General features: G+C 39.4%; 1 protein-coding gene across 2 annotated transcripts; it reads left to right on the forward strand.

Moving 5' to 3' along the window:
• The first annotated feature begins 219 nt into the window (after positions 1-219).
• nlrc5 (NLR family, CARD domain containing 5) lies at positions 220-26,841 on the forward strand. Of its 2 annotated transcripts, none has more exons than XM_062389992.1 (54): positions 220-280; positions 2,250-2,596; positions 3,227-3,316; positions 3,972-4,157; positions 4,354-4,508; positions 4,839-4,970; positions 5,345-5,660; positions 6,439-6,853; positions 7,137-7,299; positions 7,768-7,892; positions 9,252-9,483; positions 9,588-9,829; positions 10,928-11,011; positions 11,546-11,629; positions 11,736-11,819; positions 11,940-12,029; positions 12,171-12,221; positions 12,311-12,337; positions 12,594-12,677; positions 12,899-12,982; positions 13,171-13,260; positions 13,460-13,543; positions 13,628-13,711; positions 14,195-14,278; positions 14,544-14,633; positions 14,820-14,867; positions 14,959-14,988; positions 15,392-15,475; positions 15,560-15,643; positions 15,817-15,906; positions 16,025-16,084; positions 16,508-16,591; positions 16,682-16,765; positions 17,170-17,259; positions 17,375-17,440; positions 17,632-17,715; positions 18,196-18,279; positions 18,548-18,634; positions 18,744-18,803; positions 19,244-19,327; positions 19,436-19,519; positions 19,610-19,693; positions 20,346-20,420; positions 20,583-20,666; positions 20,751-20,834; positions 22,301-22,399; positions 22,482-22,562; positions 23,630-23,713; positions 23,874-23,957; positions 24,056-24,139; positions 24,210-24,287; positions 24,995-25,078; positions 25,261-25,344; positions 25,476-26,841. In XM_062389992.1, the coding sequence occupies exons 2-54, from the start codon at positions 2,266-2,268 to the stop codon at positions 25,555-25,557; spliced, it is 5,697 nt and encodes a 1,898-aa protein (XP_062245976.1). In that variant the 5' UTR covers positions 220-280; positions 2,250-2,265; the 3' UTR covers positions 25,558-26,841. The 2 variants fall into 2 exon arrangements, with proteins under 2 accessions (XP_062245976.1, XP_062245978.1); XM_062389994.1 differs by having other exon boundaries at positions 19,244-19,303.
• Positions 26,842-27,614: the final 773 nt, after the last annotated feature.

Below are 27,614 nucleotides of genomic sequence, written 5' to 3' on the forward strand. Positions count from 1 at the left end.
GCTGAAAGGACTGTGTGCACAATGTATTTATCTTGTGCACACAAGATAATGAAGTTGTGCACACGAGTAAAATATCTTGTTTTTACTAGATCATTGTCTTTTGTGCACAAGATTAATAAATTGTGCACTTATTGTTAGTTATTAAAGACCTGACGGCTCCGGCAGAACTAATGGCAGTTTTGTTTTCGCAAAAGCGAAACCAATAGTCCTCTGCCTTGGTTTCGCTTTACAATAATAGACCGTGGCTGCAGAGAGATGCGGTGAACGACACCAGCTGTTGGTAAGTGTTGATTATACGATACTTAACTACTGTGAATTTAACCCAATAAACGCAAATGCATCGTTGTGTTCACCATGAAACGTGTTTGTGCGGATTTACTGTGTGAACACCCCGCTGACTCCGTGTCCTTAAATGACCTCGCTGACGCTATGGGGACACGATGGAGGAAATGATCCGAAAACATAGACGCCTTGTCTCATTGAGTTCCACCATAAAAAATATTTATACGGAAGAAACGAGAAGTTTAATGATGATTACAGCGGTGAAATACATGTACTTATATGTGTGCAACATATAAGAAAAACTTCGGAAACATGCGTTCAAAACAAATGCACATGCTCCTTATTCGGTGTCAGAAATAAACTCTTAAAACACTGAGAATACACACACACATATAATATGATTAACTATACAATGATAAATATAGACTGCGTGATAATATGTTGTCATTTAGGCAGATTTAACGTATTATTATCTCCTATTTATATGTATGGATAATATAATGCGTGAAACAGTCATTAGTAGGCACGTGCACAGAAAGATCCTTAGTGGTGCTCAAGCACTGGCCCTTTTGCCCTGGATGAGAAAAGTGCCCTTCTGCTGGAGTCAAGTTTTTTCTCCATTCATCAATATTTAAGAATTAAAATTACTCTCTCTTTCATCAATTCCCCCCAAATGTGTTTTGATATCTGACGGGGCATTTATTTGAGTTCTTGTGAGAATTTCACCCCGACATGCTCTGCTGCGCTCCCAAACAATTGTGTGTACTGTGTTGTCAGCTTTATAGAGATTATGTAAGTCACTCTCGATGATTTATCTCATTTACAAAATTTGCTGCATAATGCCAAGAAAAGAGAGACTCAAAAAGCAGAAGGACAGGGAACTGCAGCAAGCAGCTCAGGGTAGCAGCTCTCTTTTATCTTGGATCAGGCCATCAACTAGTAAAACAGATGAGGGAGAATCAGTAACCCTACCTGGTCCAGAGGAGCCCATCACATCACTAACCTTGACCCTAACCCTAACATATTATTTGGTTATTCAATATGGCCTTGTTTTGCCTGTTTTTGCCTGTTATTCATTAAGTTATTTATTCAAATTGATCATTTGAGTTAGTTTGTTAACAAAAATAAATATATAAGTTGAAAATAACTGTCTTTTATTTATTTATTATTATTATTTTTAATTTCATAAATAATTTTGGCGATGGGTGCCCTTTTTTGGGGGTTGAGCACCTGCCCCGCAAAATGTCTGTGCACTTGCCTGGTCATTAGTGTAATATGAGTCTATTTCTTTGTAATTACTCTTTCACTTTCGCATTTTAATTCAATATTGTGGCTGAAAACACGTGATATCTAAGCCAATGGAAACATTTGGTAATTTGAAGTCTTTGAAAAAGGAGAAACGTTGTAACTGTTAATGAAAGCAAATATGTGCTACAAGTCATTGAAGGAGGCAAACTATGTGTGACTGAACATGATGGCCTTCAAGAAGTCAATAACTCAGATTTAATAATTGTCTACGTTTATAGATGAATGATTCATACCCAGGATCCATTGTGCAAACTGTGAAGTGTGTATGTATGTGTGTGTGTGTGTGTGTTTTATTGACTAACAGGGACTATATGAGGTCCAGGTAGATGTCCTGTCAGTTTAGACAGGTTTTAATTTTGTTGGAGATTCTTCCACCCACTCAAGAATTTGTTGACTTTATAGATTTTAATTAAGTGTTTTCTGTCATGTTGAGTTACTGTGAATGAATCAAGAAACGTAACAGTGGTTTGATTAAATATTTTGTGTGTTCAATGTATGAGTTTAACTTTATTTGAACATTAAACTTATGCAAGAAAGTTAATTGGACCTTAAATATGTACTTGAAATACATAAAGTCAAAATTTGAGGCAGAAAAACGTTTGAGGCGAATTGTGTGTCAATTTGTTTTGTGATGTGTCCTTCCTTGTTTTGTGCCTCAGCTGATGGAGTCTGACCATGGATGAGGACCTTGACCCTGGCGATGAAAATGTGAACGTCGTCTTGGCTCAGGAATCCTCCGAACTGTTCCACATCCTCAGCAGTCAGTCGCCCGACGTCATAGAGGAGTTGTGCTTAATGATGCCCGGTGGTTATACGTGGAGCGTTGATGCTCAGCTCGAAGCCCCCCCTCGCTCCTCTGCAGCAGGTATCAAAGATGTGTTGGACTATTTCATCACGGCCGAGGCCACGGATTGCCGCAATTTCCTCCAAAGCATGTGCATCCTGTGTGAGAATATCCCCATGCGCCTGGAATCTAGGCTAATGTCAGCGGCTGGAAATGCAAATAGTGAGTATGAAATGAAGATTCAAATGTTGAAAGGTTACTGTTGTGAGAGCATCAGTCTTTTAGTTAAGGTGGCCTTTGCATGCAGGACTGTATCAAACAGCAACCAATTCAGCTTTCAAAATAAAATGTAGTTTACCTGGTAGATGACACAAATTTAATACACTAATTAGATATAAGAAATTCCTGATTAACATGCACCCATTCATTTTCCTTTTATGTTTGAAAAATAAACAAATAATCTCTCAATGTCAGCCCAAGTACAATGAAGACAGAATTAAATTATTTTTTTAATATTTAAAATGTTTCTATGCTCTTTATTCGATGGCCAGTAAATGCTCAACAGTAGATGTAGTCAGACAGAAAGGCTGAAGTGGAAAAGTGAAAGTGAAAAGGTAGCTGTGGGAGGAGCAGCAGCCATTATTCAGTAAATCTTATAACTTTTTTTGTTCTTTCACTTTGGGAATCCCCAATATTTCCCTTTTTTAAAAATGTATAGACAATTTAGAAACTGAAAGTGAGAGTGTTAAAGTGTGAAACTCTTGCAGTGCAGTAGTCTTTTTGTATTTATTTTCTAGTATTGCTCTGTATTTCATGTACTGTGTGTCTTGTGTGTGTTTTTCTGCACTTTAGACGTTTGTGAAAATTCCAGCCCCGCTGTAACGAATGAGGAGTCGTCATCATCGCATTCAGAGCCGCAGCTTATCAAACGCCCACGGATCGGTAGAACATTCACACCGCAACTCAACCTTGTTTCATTACAGCCCCATTCACAAACTAACCTTGCAAAATGTCACTGACTGATTTAAATCCATGGAATTTGAAAGAGGATTGAATATGGTGTAGAAGAACCAGCTGTGTTATCACTTTGTGAGAGTGGAAATTATAGTAATGTAATTAAAAATGTCAGCAGAGCACAATGAACACAACACTTACTAACGTTTGTTTGTGAATTGTCAAACTTGTGAAAAGATGTTTTCTTAAAATAACGTCTGAGTGATGAGTTAGCAGAGTGAGAGACAGAGACACAGAATTGTGTCATGAGCTGCCACCAACATCCGGACATAACCACGATACTGCACCCTGAGTTTGTTCAAATAGTAAAAACCGAAAGAGAAAGTTGCCAGTAAAAAAAAGGCATGTTAACTATGTTTCTTTTAATGGGTATTAAATTACTAGGGTTAACCAGATATCGTGTTAAAATGTGTTTATAAGCGTAACCAGCACCTGATGAAGTGTTTTGTTAGATAAGTGTTTAGAAGCTAATTCATTCCTCTAAGTACACACGCCGACATCTCCAAATTTAACAATAACAATAAAGAATTATTCTCAAAGAAATTAACCTCTGCAAATAATGTGTATTTTGTATGTACTACAGACTACTGGGAGCAGTACATTGCTGCAGTGATGAGTTCACTGCTGAGGAGGTGGGAGCGACTGAGTGAGGCCCTTGTGAAGGAGGTCCAGCTGGAAAACGTGTGGGTCAACCTCAGGACGGCAACTAGAGGCAGGGACAGACCTGATCAAACCCCGGGACCGACAGACAGAGGCAGCAGAACACCAGGTCCGCACGACTTCCTCTCAAAGTGTCGGATTCATTTATGTGATTATAATCTAGTTTGAATTCGATTTTCATCTGAAAATATACAAAAATTAAGAGAGTGAAAGAGAAAAAAACATTTTCCATGTTAACTTTCCTTATCATTTATAATACAATTTTGTTGTCCACTTACTAATCACATTTCCTTCACTGAACTCAGAGCCTGATGGAGATTTTGGTTCTTTGGAGTCCAGAGTGACACTGGAGACCTTCCTCCAGGGATGTGCAGGAAAAGTGACGGTCCTCGTTGGCCCGGCTGGATCAGGAAAGACTCTGCTGACGTCTTGTTTAGGTCGGGAGTGGGCACGCAATCTTGTAAGTTAAAATACTTCCCTACTATTTAATATAGTTATTTTTATTAGATACTTGCATTATGACAGATAATCTGTGGTTTGGGGCTGGGGCAGACAAAATTATTATTGTCAAGAGGGAGACCAATTGATCGGTTTATACTTAATTGTCAGATACGTGTGAAACATGTCAGCAGGAGCAGCTCCATTAATCCCCAGAGGGGGCATAGAGGCGAGAGCTTGTGTGGTGTAGAGAGTGGTGGGGTATATTGACCAGCCGCCCCTTTGACAGTATTCTATTCTATCTCTGCCACCTTAACTTACCTGTGTTTCTGTCCTCTCTTTCATCATCCAGGGCCCAATCCCTTCATCCCGCCTGTTTGTCCTGTTAGAGTTTCGTCTGCTCAATCTCTTGTCCAGCCCTCTCTCCCTGTCTGACCTGCTGTTCCAACACTACCTCCCTCCAAAAGGGGGCGAAGAGGAAAAGGTATGGGTTCAGCCTTACCAGAACAATACCTTCATAAATCAGGACTTTTATGGCATTACATGCTAAAGTAGCTTTTTTTTTTTTAAATGATTTTTTTCATTTTGTATTAATTCACAATTAGTGTAGAAAGACCGGAAAATGTGGAGATAAGGGGGTATGACAGTAGACTAAGCACCTTCTCTCTGGAGGTGAAGAGTCTGTGAAGAGCTGCCCCAGCAGATATAACTCAAGCTTTGCTTTGTGAGGAATTTTTCTGCTTTACTAGTAAACCAAACTGATTTAACAACTCTTACTAATGAATAACAGACACTCACGCTTGTCATCTATGTAACTAATGCTTCTTTTCTATCCGTCTATATTCTCTGTTTGGGCAGAGAGCCGTTGTGGATTACCTCCTATCCAATCCAGAGCAAAGCTGTTGGGTGCTCGATGGCTACGATGAGTTTAACAGCAAACTCCCCAGACATGAGGTGCCTGGAGAACGAGTGGACCCAGAAAACCCTTTGCCTGTCGCAAACCTCATCTCAGCACTGTTATATCGTCAGCTTCTCCCAGGATGCACTGTGCTGGTCACCTGTCGCGTACGTGATGTCATGGATTTGGACGACGTATCGGATAAATCGGGGCAGCTGATGGGATGGAACTGCCATCAGATCAAGGAGTATGTGGACAACTTCTTTGGAGTAAAAGGTAAAGAATGTTCATGCTTTTCTTTTTATTATCTCAACAAGTGGCATTATGTTTTCAGTTTGTCCGTGTGGCCCTTTCTTGTAAACACAATATCTCAAAAGAGAGTTGTTCCCTCGGACTCGAGGATGAACTGATAAGAATTTGATGGTTAAAAGTAAATTTACCTGGAAAAACACATTTTTGGCCATTACTCAACAACATTTCACACAAATGTCTAATAAGATAAAATTATGAAGTGATGACATTTAATGAGGTTTATTCAATACCTTCAAAATCTCAATTACGTTATTAGACTATTAATTTAAATCTGTAAACAAACACTTTATAAATGGTGTCCGGTCACATAAGGTTTATAAAAGTTAACCTCACACCTTGCAAACAATCACAATACAGATATTTCTGTGACCTCAGTATAATACAGTTTATTCATGCATAATGACTAACAATTGTATACAAAGTAGGCATACAAATTTGTAAAAAGGTAGGTTTTGGATGCAAAACAGACAGTTTTTACAGACAAACTTTAAACTTTTAAACAGTTTAAAGTTAGTGTTGCTGACCTCAGCTTGAAATGAGACATGAGATACCTGAACTTCAGGAAAAAACAAGAATCATTCCAGATGCAACAAAAAGAAGAGCAGGTTCAGGCAGATGTGAATCGATCTCAGCTTGAGCAGAACTACACTGTTTTTTGAAGATGTTGAATCAGTTATATCTCTGTTTAAAATCTATCTTGAGTTTCTCTGAGTTGAAACTAATTTCTCACTCATCTCCAAAGGTGACTCCACAGACAGAGCCCTTGGATTGCAGGCTGCAGACCTCCTCCTTTCCAGCCGACACCTTCTATCCCTGTCGTACCTCCCAGCCCTCTGCAACATCTGCTGCATCTGTCTGAAGCATCTGCTGCTGGAAGGTAAAGAGTCGGAAACAACAACAATACATTCCAGAGAAGACGAGGGAGGAAACGAGACAAGAAGAAAAGGTACAGGACCGGAACCAAGAGGAGGAAGAGAAGACTTCGCCACCGGTGGGACGAATGACAGAGACCAGCCACCCCCCACACAAGTCCTGATACCCGCCACTCTCACCCAGGTCTACCTCAATGTTCTGTGTGCCTTTCTGAGCCGTGGCCCTGATGAAAGAAGAAAAGCTGTCAAAGCAAAGACCACGAAATCCTCAAAATCTCCACAGAGGTACAGACCCAGTAGAGTATTTATACTGTTTCACACCAACATCATGTAATATATAATATTCATTTTCCCTTAGTCTTAAAACAAAAAGGGAAAGAGTTGCATCTTACGTAAGTGCAAACACTGAATAAAGAAAAATTTAAGAAAAGTTGTAAAGAAGTATAACATGTTATTTTTTACATTATCATTGAGTTCAAATCCAGTTCTCACTTCCATATAATTACATTATTTATTAAAGTGCTATAATAGGTTGAGTTAAATTAATGTTTTCTGTGTCTTTGTGCAGAACTGTCTGTCCGCTATCCGCTCTGGGTCAGTATCGATCAGAGTTATGTGAGCTAAGTCGATTGGCCTGGAAAGGTTTAGAGGAGAGCAAGATCCTCTTCTTGAAAGAAGATGTTCCTCACAATGTTTTGGATTTTGCCATCAGGACCGGGCTCCTCTCACAGGTCAGACTCACAATCTTCATTCACTCTGTGCCTGTGCTGCAGAGTTTCCTGCGAAATGAGAGGCTGATCGTTCTTGTTGAAGCTCGAACTGAAGTGTGTTTGCTTATAGTGTACCATCTGTGTTTTATGACTTGGTTTGTTTGAAAACCGGGAATTTAGAACACTTTGTTTTGTTTGGCCTTCAAAGAGTTAAATTACTCTACAATGGCCAATAGTTTAGTAGCAATGTGGAATATCTGCATGATGCTGTAGCATTAATATCGAAGCCTGTGGACACATCGTATAACATTTAAATACACAAAAGATCTTTATTAACCAAAAGAAATTTACTTTCAGCCAGTGGCCAGTTCTACATTTACTTTAACGTGACTGATGAACAATTAAGATTGGATCGTAACTTTCTTCCAGTCAATCTTCACAGAGCACATGTCACAATAAATAAATGGGTGGTCCCTGTCTTCCTGGAAGGTGGAGCTCAGACTTGACAACGGGACGCCCGCCTACTGTTTCATTCATCTGACAATACAGGAGTTTCTGGCTGCACTCAGGATCATGACCAGTAAAGATGTCAGTGACCAGCAGCTCACAAAAAGGTGAGGACATGAATTCAAGGAAGACAAATGGAGAAAGGAACATTAAGACCATGTGAGTGTTCCTCCAAGGAGCTTTCAAGCCGTCGCTCTGGTAGTGAAGGTGGGGGCTCTATTTTAGTGACCAATGATCTGCACTGTGCCTGGTGTGTTCAGTCAGTCACAATGACAACTCGAACTCCCCCTCCCACAATGTTAACGAAAGGGGAAAAAGATTCCCGGAGCCACGAGTTAATTCAGATCCCATAAAAAAAAACTCTATTGGGAATTATTGGGAATACATGTTAATTAACATTATAAAACATTATTATATAATTTATGTCCATTTCCTTTCAAACAGAACAGGTTCAGACTGCTTTTTAATTACATGTATGAAAGCATTTTTCAAATGCAAAATTTTATTTCCTTCCCCTGGATGAGTTCTGTTTGCACCTGTGTTACATCTTTGTGCTGTTCGATCTTTGCTTGCTACAAAACTTCAAATGGAGAAGGATAAAATAGCCGATAATCAAAAAAGACCCTCGTGGCTTATACTTGAAATATCACCCTATCAAAAACAAGTGAATAGTAAAAAGAAAATTTAATCTATTCAAATACCATAAAACTAGTTCAAGGGTGTCTAAACCAAAATTCAAAATGGCAACTTAATCTGCGTGTGTGCTGAGACATTTTTGGACGATCGGGGTATTAACACCAGCAGAGGGGGTGTAATAGATTTTGACCGTATAAAGTCACACTGTATTCCAGAAATACATTTCACATGGAAGCAATGTAAGCTGTGTAAGCTGAGTACACTGAGACGTGAATTACCCTTCTCCCTTAAAGGAGATCAGCAGGGGATTTCCGGTAGGGGGGGGGCTTTGGAAGCATGGGAGGTTGTAGTGAAACTGAGATGTGAGTGTGACGCAGCAGGAGGTATCCAGTGTCAACCAGTAAGGGCTGTCCTGTCTCCTTTAAAAATACCAGTCTCCCTTCTTCTCTCTGTCATATATTGCTTAGAATACTATGGGGCAGAAAGACTTAAACGTGTGTTGTGTGTTCCAGAGGCTGTTAGAAACCTTCCCAAGTCACATGTTGAATTAAATGAATTAAAAATCTTAATCCTAAACACAAAGTTCCCTCATTCTAAACCAAATTAGACTCATTCACAATATCCAACAAAGCCAAAGAACCCTTAAAATGTCAGTGTCAAAAGTGTCAACTGGTTTGATCCTTTAGGAAAACTCGTCAATGCATCATGTGGAATATTTTCATATGGCTGGAGAAGCTAGAAACTTTCTTTTCCACAGAAATATCATGTAGACCTTAAACCTTAATCATAAACTGATTAAACCTTGACTTTGCGCCTCATTGCTCTCTCAGATTCAGTCTGAAAACTCGTTGGACGACCCGGTCAGAGCGGAGGACAGTCTTCACCGACTCTCTGCATCTGTACGTGTGTGGTCTGGCTTCCCGTGACTGCACTCAGGCCTTAGTTCAGTTAACCAGGGCCTCTGGTCGAGCAGGAGCACAAAGTTGGGTCCAAACACGACAAGCCCTTGTTCTGAAACTCCTGAAGACCCTGTGCCTAAGCAACACCCTGACTGGACCCAAGGTAGCATCATCATATGAGTGTTCTGGCATTTTCAGGCTACCCTTTCCTCTTTCTGCCCATTTTGACAGCGACCATTTCATTTGACATATTTCCAATATTTCCAGATACTGGAGCTATGCCAGTGCATCCAGGAGAGCCAGGAACACAAACTGGCCAAAGAGGTTGTGGGTACAAGATGCACTCTGGAGCTGCGCAACATCCATCTCTTACCGAAGGATATTGATGCTCTGGCCTTTGTAGTTAACTCAGTAGGTGATAGAGGTATTGGTCTGGACTTTGGATCGTGCTCAATGGAGCCGGACTGTTTAGATGTCCTGCCAAGGTGTCAGTTCATTCACCACCTCAGGTAGGCGGGCACTAACACTCACACAAAGAAAAAAGACACATTGCACTGCACACTTTCAGAAACAAAATCAAATAGCATTTCTTTATCACTGTGTCTGTTATTTGAAATGATCTCAGGATCACTTTCTATGATATTCACCAATTGCTCATCATTGGTGCAGATATACGTGCGTCACTCAGCCTCATTTAAAGTGCAAGGGCAGAATACCAAGATGAGTGTACAGTTAAAATACTCAGTGCATGTGAAGGAGGAGAACTATTCTATTTTTACGTTCAAAGGTTTAGTGCATTAAAGAAACATTTCAAATGGATGGTGTTAGGTTGTCAAGAATCTGAAAACCTGCGTTTAGACTTTGCTGAGGGAACACTTAAACAGAGGCTCCGGAAAGATCTGCTTCTTTGCCCCCTACATTCCACAGCTGATTTGCCACCTGTCCTTCAAACTGTCAAAGTATCCGCTGCTGCATGTTCCCTTTTGTGACACTGAGGTCAGCTGAGCCTCCACACGACAGCGAGACCAGAAAGACAGCAGCTGGCTCCTTTTAGTTCATTTTATCAGACCAAGAGAGAATCAACACATAAAACAATAAATGCAGGAGGCAGCTGAAGTGAAACTGGCCAGAGAACAGCCTACACTGCCAAAATACATAAACAGATTCTCAGTGTAAAGTACACAAGATGGTGGTCACATTATACAGCAACATGCAAAGCCATGTGCTGGCAAAGGAATCTGTTCACAGGAAGGCGATTGGGGACATTAGTAGGTCAGCAGCTGCCAACTGCAGCTCCTGTGCAGCTCTCACGGTCTTTGTGCAATCAGTCTCAGTGTCGGTGTCACATGGATCAGGGCCGAGAAGTTACCGTCCAACTGGCAAGAGTTCTGGGCAGGGCCCCGTCTTAGCCAACAAGCACACAACAAATGTGTCTGGTGATATCAACACATCAATTATCCTTGGAGCTTTATAGAAGGTGATCTTCAACAGACAGTGTTGGTTACACATCAACATATGATACTTGTACCTCTGCTTCCAGGCCCATGTGAAGACTTGTGTCATTCTGTGTCATGCAAGTTTTTTTTTAACTTCTTATGCAACTTCAGTTTTCGCAGGCGCAAATATGGCGACAGGTTTGCAGAGAAGTTGTCTTCGGTACTGCCTGAGTTCACAACCCTGAGGAAACTAGAGTAAGATCTGTTCCTGTTTTGTCCCTTAGCTCCACTGTAAGGATTATTTACAAACACACTAATATTTAGCTTTTCAATATCAATAGTATTCCATGATATAGAATATTTCTTTGGATTATTTCATTGTAACATTTACAGTCTGTCGTTTAAGAAGTTTAAATACAGGGTAAACTATGGAAGTGGACAATTAGCAGATTATTAATTATTAATTGCTCATTTCCCATATATAATACATAGTTGGGGGGATTACAACTAAGTAGATGAATAAAGTAAAGGCAGCCCCCGAACTCATCCCACTTACTACACTGTTTTTTCCCAGCATGTTGTTTTACTATTAATAGCTTCTTATGTTATTAGTGGGTGTTTTTTAAATATGTTACCTTTGTATTTAACAGTAGTCATGAAATCATATTAAATCTGGTTCAACCATGTGAAGTACTATGAAACTTTTAAGTTAAAAGTTCTGTGTGAATACAATTTTTTTATCAGTTTATTATTTTTATAGTGATAGTAATTGACTGATACCTCTTTAAGGTTTTGTGGTTCCAGTCTGACGTCCACAGGAGCAGCTTGTTTGGCTTCTGCTCTGCAGCAGTGTCCAGACATCGCTGAAATCAAGTATATTTTCTATCTTTCATGTAAAACACAAATTTCACTGCTAAAGTAAATAACAGATTTAAACACAGACCATTGATACAAAGCTTTTTTTGGTGGGGGGTAAAAGTTTCAGTGACAACAACCTGAAAGACGAGGGGATCAAACACGTGGCTGACATCTTTACTAAACTACCAAAACTGGTGTCTGTCACGTAAGTCCATACTTCTGATGAACTTCTTTTAACCACTATAATGCAGTATCTCAAAGGTCGTTGTGTTTCAGGGCAGCTGTATTGTGTGGAGGTTAACGCGTGGATTTGTGTAACTTACAGGCTGAGTCGTAACAAAAGCTCCCTGAAAACTGTGGACTATCTCGTTGGGAAAATGTCTTCGTGTTTGAACATCCAGCAGGTTCACGCAGAGTATGACTACACAACACACACAACACACACAAACACACAAACACACACAGCTACCGGTATCTTTATAAGTATGCATGATGTATCACCCAGGCTGTAACTGACATACTTTACCTATACACCGTTTCTTTTGCCCTATTCCAGTGCGAAGACAGAAGTCAAAGTAACTTTCTCCCAAACCTCAGATATGGAGGGGTGAGTTTTTATGGTCTGATAAAACTTATAAATCTATAAAACAAAATGCTGATCTCACTGTCTTATGCATTTCCTTCATTTCCTTACAGCCATAAAAAGACTGAAGCAACAGTCCGGTAAGATACAATAAACCTTGTATCACATTTTGACTACTTTCCAAAACTTTGGTGTGGATCCAGTTTCCTTAGAGAACTTTGCTCCCTCTTTGAACTTTGATTAGTTTACTGGCAAAGTGCATGTGCCCTTGAAACCTCACTACTACTGCTGTATTAATACAATTTGATTAGATTAAATGGTTAAGTTTCTATGCAGACAGTTGATGAAATCATTATTTTAATCTTTATTATTATTTATTTGTTTTGATTTTTCCAGCTTGTTGAACCAGAAATGGAACAAGCCTGAGATGCAGAAAGTTGCCAATTCATTGGCTTGTTGTCCTGCTCTGTCTGTCCTGGAGTAAGTAACTGTAAATACATCATTCCAGAATTATGAAACATTCGCTATTAAGGATTCAACAAAATGAGAAAAAATAATGCATAAATAATTACAATAAAAGTAGCCAGTTAGCAATTTACAGTTTTATTTTTGACCTTCACAAATTATTATGACAGTTTCTTATATGTATTTTGTATTTTAAGAAAATCAAATGCCATTTAAAGTCTGTGTTTGTGTCCTAGTTTGTCTGGAGGCCAGTGGAATGTGGGAACTCTAAAGACACTGGCTCAGTGTTTGCCAAAGTTTAATGTCACCAACGAGATCATGTAAGACATGATATGATACTGGCATAAAGCTGCATATGGCGTTTGTTATGGTGTTTCATATGCAATATAACCTTTTGCTAAAGTGATCCCAAATGCTTTCAATACACTAACATTCTTTGTGGTTGAGGAAAGGTGAATAAACAAGACAGTGCTCATCAGGTTGTTGATGACTGTTTGTTGTTTCTCAGTCTCAACGGCAGCTGCTCTTCGGTGGAGGACTTGGTGGTCCTGACTGCTCTGCTGTCTCACTGCCCTGCTGTGATCGAGCTTCACATCAGGTACAAACACTCACCTCAAAGAAAGAAGGTTCTCCTTTCTAAAGCACACAGAGTTCCCACAAGAGAACAACTTCATGATGTCATTCTGTCGCAACCCTCGTGGCTTCTGTGCAGAAACAACCAGCACATTGTCTGTTTAACTTGCTGTAGGTGGAAACACAGAAACACAAATTAACCCTGATGGTTCTTCATATTTAAGACTTCAGTCTGATCCAGATCCTGTTCCGGTGTCTATACTTTTCTCTGGAGGGAGCAAAAAGCCTGCAAACACTAAAACACTCTGGTATGTGTGAAGTTATTTTCATTTATTCTTTGAAAAGCTTAAACATTATGACAATATTTCCTGTCTTTCTGTTGCCTCTGTCAGTCTCAGCTGCTGTGGTCTGCTTCATACGGATCTGACCAGAGTGTGGAGGAGTTTGGGGAAGTCCTGTGATCTCACTGAGCTAGAGTAAGACACAGTTCTCACACGTAAACACATGTGTGGCAACATTAAACATTCCTCCATCAACACAGAAGAAACAGAACCACTAGAACTTACGTAGTAGACTTGTTGTTAATCGTAAATAATAACAATGAAAACTGAAAACTTGTGTACACATCTGTATTTGCTTTATTCTGCCTTCAGGTTTACGTGTATGACAGATTGTTCTTGACAAACCTGCATTCACTCACACTTCACCCTTCAAAACTCCACAATGCAGGAAGCTCATAATTTTCCCATTGAAAATCAACTACCTCTTCTTTTATCTGTAAATAATCTGTAATCAATGTGTCTCTACGGCCAATTTTATTTGTGACTGTACATTATAATGACAGAGTGTCTTTATATATTGAGGTTATACTTTCTGTGTCACCAGGTTATGTTCATGTTTCCCTTGTTTTGTCGTGTATTTCATTCTTATCTCACTCTTCTGACATTTTCTTTTTTCAGTTTGTCCAGTAACTGTTTAGGAAACAAAGGTCTGAGGAAGCTGCTGGATGTCCTGCCTTGTCTTAGCAACATCCAGGAAATCAAGTAAGGCTTGTGCACAAATACATAATACGCTTTCAAAATAAAAAATTTCAAACTATTATTGAAAAAGGCAAAAGGGGAATGAGATCTAATCTTCGTATGCTGGAGGAGTCTGAACTCACTTATTCAAACAGTCAAACGGATTTCAAGAAAACATGCTGATCCTGTGTGCTAGATTTAACCCGAGGGCATTATTCAGTATAAATGTCTCATGTTTACATAAAACTGTCCTTCCACCTGGCCCATCGTGTTTGTGTGTGTGTTTCAGTGCCAGTAACAACAGTGTCAGCATGGAGGGGGTGGTGATGTTGGCTGATGCTTTGTGCTCCAGGAACAACTTAGCAGAAATCCACATCAGGTACTTATTGCTTTACACTTTAGGTATTTAAAGTTTCTATTAGAGCAGCAGCAGATTGAGCACCTGTCAACACCATTTTAACATATAAGTCTGTTTATGAATAACAATAAATACACATGTGCATATAAATTTGAGCAGAGGTCGATGGTGTTATGGTGAAGTGATGTTGTCCTGTTGGTTTTACAGCGATGGGGGGAGGGAGCAGGTGATCCTGAAGTTCTGCTCTGACCAAAGGTAAGAAAGCTTCATTCATGAAAACCCACACAAATCTGAATATAGTTGTATTTGTGTGTTTATCGGATCCTGTCCTTGTCTTATTTTTCAGAGATGACAAACAGCAGCTCAAGATGTTCAGGTAAAGTCAGCGGATAATTGTGTTAATAATCCATATGGTTTGGCATTTTTTAATAAAGAAATCCACAAACTTTGCTGGTATAGGCTCTCAGATGTAAGATTTGATGAACTTCTTGTTCTGTAAAATCATTTTTTTATTAATAATAATTAATTATTGAATAATTTGTCTGAACTTATGATCAGTCGGTTGACCAAAACAAAACATTTGAAGACACCTGTGGATTCCTGGATGCTGTTATGTGTGTTTCCCATCATGTCATATTTTATTGATCAATTCATTGATCATGGAAATAATCAGCAGATTAAACGATAATAAAATGATTGGTTGATTTCAGCCCTATATTCTTCAGGAGTCATTACTTTGGAGTTAAAATACAGAAAAGTGATCCTCTTTTATTGTGAAGGATAAGGAACAGCAGCCTCCGGCCCTCTGATGTAACCACACTGTGCACGAGACTGGTCCAGTGTGGCTCCTCCCTCGAGTTAGAGTAAGTGTAATTCTTGTTTATCCACATGTTATTATGTCTTTGTCATTAAGTGACATGTCGACATTAACATCTCTGTCCCGTCAGGTTGTGTCTTTGTTCACTGAGCGACGGGGCGATCGAGAATCTGCTCAAGGTTTTACCAAAGATGGCGTTGCTGCAGAGACTCAAGTGAGACACACACACATGAAGAATGTAAATATCTATTAGTTGTATCCACTTTATTTTGTTATCATGATAAACCTAAAATCCCTAACAGATATTGAATAAAGATATTAAATCCTTAAAGTTGAAGTTATGTGATCACCTTCATTTGTATCAACCCCATCCTCTCTTCATTAAAGTGTCAGCTCCAGCATCACCTCAGCAGCCGGGGCGGTGATCCTGGTCCGTTGTCTGATGGACATCCCGCGTGTCACAGCTCTAGAGCTCAGGTGTGAACCTAATGTGAACACAACGTATTTGAAAGTCAAAGTGTTCGATCCCTGCAGTTGTGGGTAACAATCATGAGGAGTTATTATAAATTGGTTCCTGCTGTGACTCTTTCCTCAGGCCTCAAAGTGAAAGCTTCGTCCATTTTGACCGAGTGAAGGCAGAGCAAGTCAGCTGCAGGTCTGTGATCAGCAACATGTTTTTGACTACTGATAATTTAAAAAAGCTAAATGAGTGTTTGTTTTTCAGACCTCGCAGTTATATCATATTTAGCTTCTCACATTCTCCCCCTGTGTATTTATTTAGAAAAGTATATGCTGCTAACTTTTTTTTCTGTGAAACTGGAAGGATATACAGTGTTTAAGAGCTGTCAACCACAGAGAGTCATAGGAAAAGATTTTAGTACATATAATTATCAGTAATTGATTGTCAGGTTATGATTTGTCAATTTGAAGAACACTAGATTCCCTAAGAGCTGTTGACTCTTTGCTGTGTGACCAAAGAAACAAGATTTTGTGAACACACCACATCCGGCTGTGACTTCCTGAGACATTAATGTCCTAATGTAATTTGTCTGTCGGTCTGATTCACTGATTTCCACAGGTTAACTCATTTTAACCTGTCCAGCGACAACATGGAGCAGCTGATTAAGATCCTGCAGCGGGTTCCTCAGCTGTCTGACCTGGAGTATGACCCTCACTCACTCTTACATACATGAAACCAGCCTTCACTGAACTGTCGGTTTGAACGATAAGAACCTTTTTCTCCTCACTGCAGTTTATCAAGTAACAAACTGAGGGATGAAGGAGTGAAGCGTCTCGTTGATTCTCTTCCGAAGCTTAAAATCAACAGCTTTGTCAAGTAAGATACAAAATGTTGAAGTTTTTTTACATTTCACAGTCAGAAGTACTGCATTAGTGAACGGTTTGTGTGAAGTATTTAAGTTCAAATAATCCCTGTTACCAATAATTTACTTTATTTCACTTCACATGAAGGTCAGTCATGTGGAATACTTAAAAATAATACCACACATAATGGACTATTTAATGGAGCAGGCATCTTTTAAACAGATGTGAGATGCCAGAAGACAAAGTGTTTTCATCTTTAAGTTTTCTATTTTTTCATATTAAGTACTTTTTAAAGATATTGTAAATTTTTATCCTTTACTCTTTAACCTCAGTATTGGAATTAACAGCAAACTTCGGCTTCAGTAACTGGTGTATATTGGAAAGTCTTTGGCAGTAATGTAACTGGTTCATCCGCAGTCTGAGCAGCAACAGCCTGACCCAGCAGGGACTGCTCGATGTGGCCGGGTCACTTTGTACCTGTGTTGACGTCTCTGCTGTAGAAGTCAGGTGAGCATGTGCAGCGTAGAAATAAATGAATCAAGAAGGAAAAAATCAACTGTTGCACGTGTGAAGAAAATAGCAAAGTGATGCTAATTCTCATCCCTGTGATGTCCACGTGAAGTCTGGGGGCCGAGGAGAGGTGTCTTATCTGGTTCAGACAATACGGAGGTCGTGAAAAAACTCTGAGGTAAGACCAGAATACACAGTGAGGTCCAATTCAGAGCAGATACTGTGTTAATGCTCACTTAGGAAACCTTCTGTTTCTTAATCAACAGCAATAGTTGTCCTTCTTCTGTCGTCTTGTAAGTGCTTTTAAATAAGCTGGACAGTTTATACTTTATCTGTTTGTTCCCTCCATCTCCTCTGCTTCTCCACCAGTGTCAGGGACAGCGGTTTGGAACGTGAACATCTGGACAGATTGGCAGAGATCGTGTCTCACTGTCCTCGTCTGACCAAACTGGAGTATGTAACATTGCCTAAGATTATTTCTGTAACTACAGCTTTTCAGGAAGTTTGGAAAAAACGATATAGATCACAATTTTGCAATAAAATTGTTTTGTTTTTTTGTAGCTTTTTATACTACAAATGGCATAATCTTCCATAATTGTTCCATTTATTTTGAAGCATTACTTGATACACAGATTGTTATAATAAAAATTCTGTGAAAAATACAGACACTAAATGATCTTATAAAACTCGCTCAATACCCAGTGGGTGAAAAAAAGTGATATTACTTCTGAGGAATTAGCATTTTAAACAAGGTTTTAATCTGAAAGTCAAGACTGTCTTTATTTTTTTTTCCAAAATACAAAAAGGCTGTTTTAAAAAAAGAGATTTGTATTATTCTTATGTGAGTACTGAGCTCATTGAAGATGTATCAGCAGACTGGTCAGAGAATGTCCTCTAACAGGTAGTAATGAGTTCTCTGTGGCTGATCTGCAGATTCAAGAACAATTCACTGCAGCCTGAGGGGATTGAAGACTTTGTGAGAGAGTTGAACGTCGGTCAGAGTGGATGCAGCATCAGGTGAGACAGAGAACTCTAACAACTTAGTATTATACCTTACATTTATACTGAATAAGTATAGTACACACTTACAACTAGTGTTTGACAGTGTATTCTCAAACATGAGTATAAATGGTCAGTGTGCTGCAGGTCACAACTTAAAATTATATCCTGTTTTAGAAGTTTTCTAAATTAGTCCCAAATTGTTCCTGATCAAACAGCTGAATTATTTGTTGTTAAACTGCTGAGTTATATTTATATTTACACACATTTTCTCTTTTCTTGTCAGTTTTGACGAGTGTTGGATCAGAGGTGCAAAAGCCGTTAGTTTGGTTTGTCGCTGTCTGGAGCTCAAACACAACATTCAGACAATCAGGTGAGAAACACACGTCCAGAGACTAAACACTCTCCACTAAATACTCAAATTTTCTAAATCAGTGTGTAGAATATATGTGTTTGTGATTAATAACTGAATTGTTCTTCAGGGTGCACCAGACCACACTGCACCTGGTTCTGAGGGAATCCACAGGACCAACTTCAGTCAGGTAATACGTTATAAATAACACATTTTAAAGCTATAACACATTAACTATAAACATATAAATAAAGTGTGAAATATGAATCTGCAGTCACTTTGTAGTCCAGCTGCAATTGTCACAACTTCAGTGCTTTAACTCAATGGCTGAAGAGAAAATATGATCCTTTTATAAAACGTGTTTATCTTAAATTGATTCAAGTCATCTATAGTAAAGTTAACTTGCCTCGTTGAAATAAACATTAAGTTGCTGTTCTTCATACTGTGTCCTGCTGGAATCCTGACTCTTTTCAATAAACATTACATGGAGGCTCATGTCTTCACTTTAAAACCCTGTCATAGAGGCAAACATTATTATTCTACAGAGCTGATGACAGCAGGAAATGTGTTGTTGTCACATCAGTTGTGAGGATGTTAAGATCCGGTGTTTCTCTCTCCTCTCCCCCTCAGCCTTGCAGACTGTGCAGTTGAGGGACGTCAGCTGTCTCCTCTGAAGAGCATCATCCAGAGGTGCCCTCTACTCACAGAGCTACAGTTAGTTCACTGTTTTGTGTGTTTGAATTATGCACTCGGCCGAATGCAAAATGGAAACACACACACTCATGGAAGAAATGGTGTTTGTTGTGTTCTTGTTATTTTCAGTTTTTCCCACAACAGCCTGGATGCAGAGGGAGTGAAGTCTCTCTGCTCTGTTCTGCCCTCGCTGCCCAAACTCACCTCCCTCAGGTTCGAGGCTCCTGTGGCAGTTGACTATATTTTACCATTTCCTAGTTTTAAAGTCCTGACGTGTGAAGCATCTGCTCTCGTCTTTTACAGTGTTGTTTCGAAGGAGACGTGTAAGACTGTGGTTGAGAAGCTCTCGGAGGCTTTGCTGCACACTACAACTGTTCAGTGCCTCAAGTGAGCAACACAACCACAAACATTTATTATTACATGTCTGGTGTATTGGACAGAGTCTAATTCAGCAGCGTTGCTCTGTTCATATTACACATTATTATTATTTTCCACAGAGTGCATCATAGATAGTATAGAGGAGCTCCGAGTATTCTCTACAAAAACAGATTCAAGAAAGCTCAGCTCTTTTTTTAGGTAACAGAGAAATAAATGTAATAAATGTTTAGTCATACGTTATTTTGAAGGTAGTCAGGGAATTATTTGTTCATAGTAGTTTCTCAAACCATCTAAAGATACAAAGACATGTTTCCACATCTATTTCTAGATGCACAGAGAAATGTGATCCTGGGAAAGTGTTATGAAATCTATATTTGTCTTTACCCCTCTCTTCTGTTTAATAAGTATATCAGCTGAAAGAATTATTATTATAAAACACTAAGTTTCTCTTCTGTTAAAGTGTGGTTTGTATTTCACAGACTTATTGTCAACTATAGTTCATATTCACATAATTACAATATTTCATATTTCTTTATATTGACACAAATTAACATTTTGATTCATTATTTATTTATTCACATTTTTACTATTTACAGTTCCTTATTTTGCTGCATCACTTCCTGTGCAACATGGTCATTGTCTTCCTCTTTGTCTCTCTCAGTCTATCAGGTCACGTGATGAGTGACACAGCAACTCAGACGATGATCAGAATACTCCCCCGTTTACGATCACTCAAGTAAGCGTTGAAATCAAGACAGTGTTGTAAACTGTATGTAACTTTGGTTCATGGTCAACATGTAAAAAGACCAACTTGTGTTTACTGTATAAACTGTGTTTTCGTTATGTCACACATTGCTCGAGCACTTGATAACATCACCGTTCGACTTGTCGTCTCTAGTTTGTCTCATTGTTCGTGGTCCGCGGCTGCAGGGCTGCAGCTCGTCAAAGCACTGGGGCAGTGTGTCAGCCTGGAAGGTCTTTGGTAAGACACTCGTACATATCAAGGATCATGTAGAAACACGTCTGAGAGTACTTTCTATGATGTTCCCTCTGTGTTTAACTGAAGTCTGGACACGGTGCGCCTGGATGGAAACAGCAGGGCGTGTCTGGCACAAGTTCTGAAGAAGATCCCCTCCATTCGCAGTCTCAAGTAAGAACAACCTGATATATACAAAACTTAAAAAATGGACGTTTACGCTGGTTCCAGAAAGTGAAGCCAATGTGGAAGTGCCTTAAACCTGTATTCTCTCGACCGACCAGCAGAGGGTGACACCACTGATCGCAAAATTAAGTCAGTTCCCATAAAAGTCAATAGAAAATAACTACTTCTCACCTATAACGTCAATTAACATTTTCCTTTGGAGTTTCTGTCTCAATCACTAGTTTCAAGTCTTCTTCATTACAGAATAAGACTCACTTAATAAATTAAAGTCCCATTTACCATAAAGCCCTGTATGTATTGTGGCATGGATACATGTGATTGACAGCTAGTACCAACCAATGGGTGCAGGTCGCAGGTGTAGGCGGGTGTACAGTGTTCTGGAGCTCTCAGTTTGGCTCCACCCCCTGCTCCTCCAAATCTGGTTTAAATAAATCAAGATGGCGCTGGACGAACCTCAGAAAAGCTGTCAGCATTACTACAGTTGTATATAAAGATTTAACTGTGGACAATTCATTTTCATAAAAATAGATTTATAATCCCAAAGTCATTTTGAAGAGCGAGTTAGATGTCGCCACTCACTTACTTAGTTGTTGGTATTTATTTAGTCCAGTGATGTGAGCCTGTTATCTCAGGCCTTTCGTTTTCAGCCAAAACTTAACTGCTGTCGTATTCAAAGTACTTGGATCATCTGGTCTATTTATGACATGAGTTTCCTCACAGGGTCCCTGCCAGAGCTGTGGCTTCACGGTCCACATTGTCATACCAGCGTGTGGTGAGCGCCACATGCTCCTCTTAGTAAATTTAAATGATTTGTCATTGTTATTCAGCCCCCCCCCCCCCTCAACATCCCCTGTGCGCTCGTAGTATTTGGCTGCAAAGACACGTTGACTGACGGCCTGTGAGATCACAAGACAAAATGTCCGGTTGGTTTGGACGGGGGCTTTATTACAGATTGCAGGGATGTAAGTTTAAATCCTCCTGACATGTTGGCTTGGCAGAAACAAACAGTTTGACTGAGCCCCTCCCTCTCTCTCTCCCCTCTTCTCCTCCCATCTCTCCTCCCTTCCCCGTTAACCACCAGCCGGTGGAGGCAGATGTTCGATGCCAACTAGAGGTTTCTTCAAGTAGATGAGGGAGTTTTTTTCTCTCCATAGTCGCTCAGAGTGGGAACTGTGGTTTCTCTTTAATTTGAAAGTCTTGATCTTCTATGGAAAGAGCCTTGAGATAATGTATATATTGATTTTGCGCTATAGAAATGCTATTGTTTGCAGACTTAAACAATCGTAGTGTTGACATTTTCTTTAGATCTTGATTTTCAGTTAAGTTCTGCAAGAAGATATGTGGTATTTTTTTATGTGAGGGATTGATTAGATTTAGTCAGTTTTTATTTATTTATTATTATTATTTGTTTTATATTTTGTGTGTGTGTGTGTTTGTGTGTGTGTGTGTGACAGGCTCAATAAGGTTGTTGCAGTGGGGGAACCCTCAGAACAGAACAGTGTGCTGGATCTTCTAGCTGCTCTGGAACAACTCACACTAATGGAGGAGATAGAGTGAGATTTTCAATGAGATGAGCCAGTTTGAAGTTTGTCAGAAACCTCTTCCTCAGTGATGTGTGATCTCTGGTGGTTTCAGGCTGGATGGCTGGATGATGTCTGATGGAGTCGAACAGCTGATCAGATGCCTTCCTCTCTGGACACGGCTCAGGAAGATCAGGTGGGAAAAGTCACAAGTACTTATCTCCTCCCAGCTCCCAGACCCAGCTCTTCACTTAGTCATATATCATTTGTATGACATGTCTAAGCCTTCCTGTTCTGTTTAGATGACATCCTTGGCTCCAGTGATGCCTCAATTGAGTGGGTGTACTATACTATATTTCCAAACTACATAAATACAAATACAAGGAGGTGAATGACCTGCTCCACCTCCTGTGTACACATTTATACATCACTATTATAAATCTGCAGATCGTCACTTTAAATTCCTCTATGGTCCTTGGTCCAGTTGTAGTTTCTTCGATCTTTAATAAACTTTCTTACATGTGCTTTGTCCCTCCCCCCCCCCCCCCATGAAACCATTCAATAACCATATCCTGTAGTGTGTAAAGCATTAGAGAAGAGTTTTGTTGTACCTATAAATCATAGTTCTGCCCCTCTACTCGATTGTATTAGTGGTGAATGAATGTCACTCTCTGTGTTATTGTGGACTCACCTCCCCCCTGGTCGGGGACCAGCTGTTCCCATTCGTCAGCAGGCTCTTCCTGTTAGACTGGAGAGTTCCAGAAGGTCTCGTGGCTCAGGCATTTGTTTTGAAAACAATGATTTACTTCACGTGTTAACTGCAGACATTTTACATAGTGAGGTCAGGACCTTACAGCAGTTCCCCCCCGGGTAACAGTACAGAGGAGAAACTCCCCTTTAAGAGTTAGATACCACCAGCAGAGCCAGTCTGTGGCTGGGGGAGGGGCCTCGACCGGCCGGGGAGATTGGAGAAAAATTGTGGGGGAGAGGTTGAAGGAAATCATAGACTGTTTTTAAAAATAGATTCCGGGTGTGAAAAAAATGAAGCCTGACACCTGCAGTCTCTCGTATGACCAGCAGAGGGAGACTCTGCTGTGAATTGATCCATGACTTTGGTCCCACCATGTGGTGTCAAAGAATACAGCAGCATGCCCAAATGTCCCATCAAGTATCCTCTTAGTGGGAAGTATCAAGGCTTTCATAGAAAACTTCAAACTATATGATTAATTTTCAATTTATTTTATCTTTGTATCCATCGTCCAGTCTGTCAAAGAACCTCATCAGTGACCAATCAGGAGACAAGCTGCTGGAGGCTCTGAGCAGCTGTCTTCATCTGGAGGAGCTTGAGTAAGAACATGAAATGACACGTCTCACATATCAAACCACTTTTATTCTAATATCTTATGTTATTATACTTTTATTAATTCAATCAGATGTATTTTGGTAGAAGAGAAGAAAACTCTTCAATCGTTAAAGGATTAAAACTTGTCTCTGTGCTGTCGTCCAGTCTGAGTAGCAACCGTCTTGGTGACCTCACAGCTGCCAGAATGGCTCTTGTTCTACCATCGCTGACGCACATCACAGTGCTGGAGTAAGTCACAGACATTTAAATTCATTCTAATTGATATTTATCATATTATTAATAGTTCTGACGTTCCTCTTCTCTCTGCCCGTACGTGTCCTTTCTAGTATTTCTGAAAACTGTATTGGAAATGAAGGGTCGGTGAATCTGTCTGAAGCGATGAAGAGCATGAAGAACCTCACCAAGATTCAGTAAGACTCATCAGCTCCTCACAACATTAATGATGGAATAGATTCACTGAGTGTTTCTCTTGCTTTTCAGTTTGACCTCTGTTGGGACGTCTGAGCTTTGTGCTGTAGCTGCAGGTCTGGCTCACTGTCCACTCATACAGGATGTTGGGTGAGATTAAAGTCATACTATAAATGAAATCTTCATAACTCACAGGTAGCTCATGTTCTTAAACGTCTGGCAGCAGAAGTACACATAACTCAAATCCATATCTCTTGCTAATTACAAAACTTAAATACTTCACAGTCCCATGTGTCATAGTTAAAGCAGAGTTTTTGCACCAATTTCAATGAACTTTGATTTGAATAAATGTTTTCTCTCTTCACGAGGAACAGAAAAGCACTTTGAAACTGTTTATGCTTTTTGGTGCAGCTGAGCCTGAAAACCTTTCACCTACATGTCAGCAGAGTTATTCATTATTTTCAACATTACATCTGTCAGACCGGATCCAAAGGTCAACAGGAAGTCATTATACCTTTAGTGACTCTTTTATTGGGTTTTTTTAAGCATTGAGCTGTTCATTCAAAGTAAGAAACGGGCAATTAAGAGAAGTTTTTACTCAAGTTGCAAAGACGAATATGAGCTAAAAGTATTCAAACAAGATCAAATTAAAAAAGGTGGGTAGATGAATATGGGGGAAATAAAGAAACATTTGAAAGTATGAAGTATGAAAGAATAGATGGATGTTAGATGAGTCCCATGTATTTCCATGATTCACCTTCATATTTATTCTGTGTGAAGAGTGAGTCTCAAGTTATTAAAGTCGTGTACAAAAAACCGATTGGAAAATTCTACTAATTTTCTCCCTCTCTGTTTAGTCTGGGATGGAATAAGTGTGGTGATGACGTGGTGCTGGAGCTCGCCAGAGTTTTACCCTCCTGTCACAATCTGACCAGAATAGAGTGAGTTTACAAAAACACACCATCAATGCTGTTTTTTGTCTGTATATGTCAAAATGTCTCTATTTCTCTCACTGTGCAATTGATAAAATGTGTAAGAGATAGTTCAGACATATTTGAGGTCCTTGGCCCTCACACCAATACATGGAAGTAACACTATATGCATGTTCATGTTTGTGTCTCAGTCTGGAGTCCAACAGTGTGAGTGTTGTTGGAGTGGAGTCTTTGGTTAAAGTCTTGCAGTCGTGTCCCGCTCTGCAGCTCATCAGGTAAACGTCCTCTCATGACATGTGTGAGACATGAACTCTGGAAAATGTGACTCTGGTACCTGTTATTTACCTCCAATCAGTTACATAGAGAATTTAGAAACATATATAAAATGTTCTGTTGTCTTGTTCAGGCTGTGGAGGAATGACGTGTCCTCCGTAGAAGCTCAGAGGCTGATTGCGAAGGACAGGAGGCTGAATTTCTCTTCCACCTAACGGGAAGGAAGTGGTTCTCAGGAGGCGCTTTAAAAATAAGTGTTAGTGCCACAAAATTGAGTTCAAATGTGTTTTTCCTGCAGAATATTCACAAGAAAACATATGCTCATACATAAAGTCATCCAGGTCTCTGTGTCCAACTTCAAAAGGTACTGAGCCCTGGTCAGTTGTGTATCCAATGAGGGCAGCTGCTGGTGTTGTACCAGCATGAATGTTTAAAGCACCATTATGTGGTTTTTGCACTAGAGTACATGAAATAATTCCCTTTAGGTTTTCCTCTGAGCTGTACATTTTTTCTTGAGAGTTGATCTTGGGAATATTCTGCTTAATGTCTTTGAGAAAGAGTTGAAATTGAAAATGCTTGACAATGCAATAACCAGCCTGTAGTTCCACAGCAGTGAATTCACATCATCAGTTAAAGGGCTCTTTTAAACAAGACAACAACTTGTTAAGGGAGATATGAAAGACCAAAGGCACTTTAAGTTAGGAATATGCTTCCAGAAAAAAGTATGTTTTTAGCTCAGATTTGAAAGAAGACTCCTCAGGCAGCTGATTCCAGAGCCTTGAGGTCCTGATGCCAAACACTCTGCCCCCTAGTGTCAGAATAGGGGAGCGTTTGTGTCACACTGCTGTGAAGCTAGAGGCCATGAGATAATGATTCCTTGATTTCTAACACTGCTGTGAGAAAATATGGATGAAATAATGAGAATATATAGTGTGTATTTATGGAGACAGACAATGAGCAACTTTGCACTGTGATGCTGTTTACTGTGACTGGAGGCCACATAGGTGAAAAAACACAACAACTCACAGTTAAGATGATGGAGGGTCCCCTCTCTGATCCTCCTTTTAGGTTGTGGTCTCTGGACAATGTACGTATTTAAATTGCATATTTCATGCATGGAAATGAATTGTTTCTTTTTATTTATGCAATTGTAGATTGTGTTATTGAATCAGGAGAACTCTGTTTAAACAACAGTAAGATTCGGTCTCACTTCCGATCTCTTAAATGGAAACTGCTGCATCTTATTTACTCTCCTGCTCCTGTGTGTTGTTGTCCAGCTGTTCCACATTCAGGTCAATTATCGTCTTTTTAAACTAATACAGACGAGATGTCGTGAAGCAGCTGAAGTGTTTAAAGTTATTTTTCTGTAAGTGTTTGTGCTCAGGTTGAATTTTTAATTTCTCGTGTGAAAAAATTGCTTCTTTCCTTGACATTCATTCTTTCATTCATTCTGACTTGCACTGAGCCGTCATTTGAAAATAAACAAAAGGACGACCATGTATTTATTTAACTAGTCTGTTTATTTCTCTTTTTCATTTCCGTATCGTTTCCTCTGTGTGTGTGGAGGTCAACTCACGTGATAGCTGGTGATGAACACTGGCCAAACGGGACTCTCATTCATTTGTGTTGGTCTGGCGCTCCCTCGTGGTGAAGACTTGTATTACAGATATAGTGAAGCTGTTTCTGCTAAATGAACAAGACAAAACACACAAACCCCAAATAATCCTGATGTTTCAGAATTTAATCTTAGTTCCTTTACATGTGGATTATATACTTTTTTTTTTAATGAACAACCCTGAACCTGAGGCACTTTATGACATGTTACAGGTGCATGAACATTATGACAATGACCTAATCGTTCCATTTAAATATTCTCGTTGACATTGGTTATAATTGTGGCTGTTGAATCATTTGTAGAATAAATATAATAAATATGTGTAAAATAGAAAATAAATACAAAATATCTTTTGAAGTGGAGAATTTGAGTGATGTAGAAGCTACAGACACAAACACACACACACACAGATATATTTATGTAGTAGAAACAAATAAAATGCCCACACAAAGTGTAAGAGAATATTTAAAATTTAAATAAATATCGAAGAAATATATTAAATATTAGAATAATGATATGTTATGTATTATATTATATTTAGAATACCATAAAAATGTAATACCCAAACAAATTGCAAGTACAAAACTCATTAAATAACCGAAGATAGTACAAGGTAGTAAATGTACTCCAGCTGTGTTAATGTTAATGCAATGTGCT

This window comes from Platichthys flesus, chromosome 6 (assembly GCF_949316205.1).
Source record: "Platichthys flesus chromosome 6, fPlaFle2.1, whole genome shotgun sequence".
Taxonomy (NCBI): Eukaryota; Metazoa; Chordata; class Actinopteri; order Pleuronectiformes; family Pleuronectidae; genus Platichthys; species Platichthys flesus.

What these genes read in the sequence shown, in the direction of transcription:
- nlrc5 (XM_062389992.1), top strand. Translation starts at nt 2,266, where the DNA reads ATGGATGAGGACCTTGACCCTGGCGATGAAAATGTGAACGTCGTCTTG. An exon ending in GTCACAGCTCTAGAGCTCAG is followed by an intron (nt 15,907 to 16,024) that starts GTGTGAACCTAA and finishes CTCTTTCCTCAG; the next exon opens with GCCTCAAAGTGAAAGCTTCG. An exon ending in GTCTCTGCTGTAGAAGTCAG is followed by an intron (nt 17,260 to 17,374) that starts GTGAGCATGTGC and finishes GTCCACGTGAAG; the next exon opens with TCTGGGGGCCGAGGAGAGGT.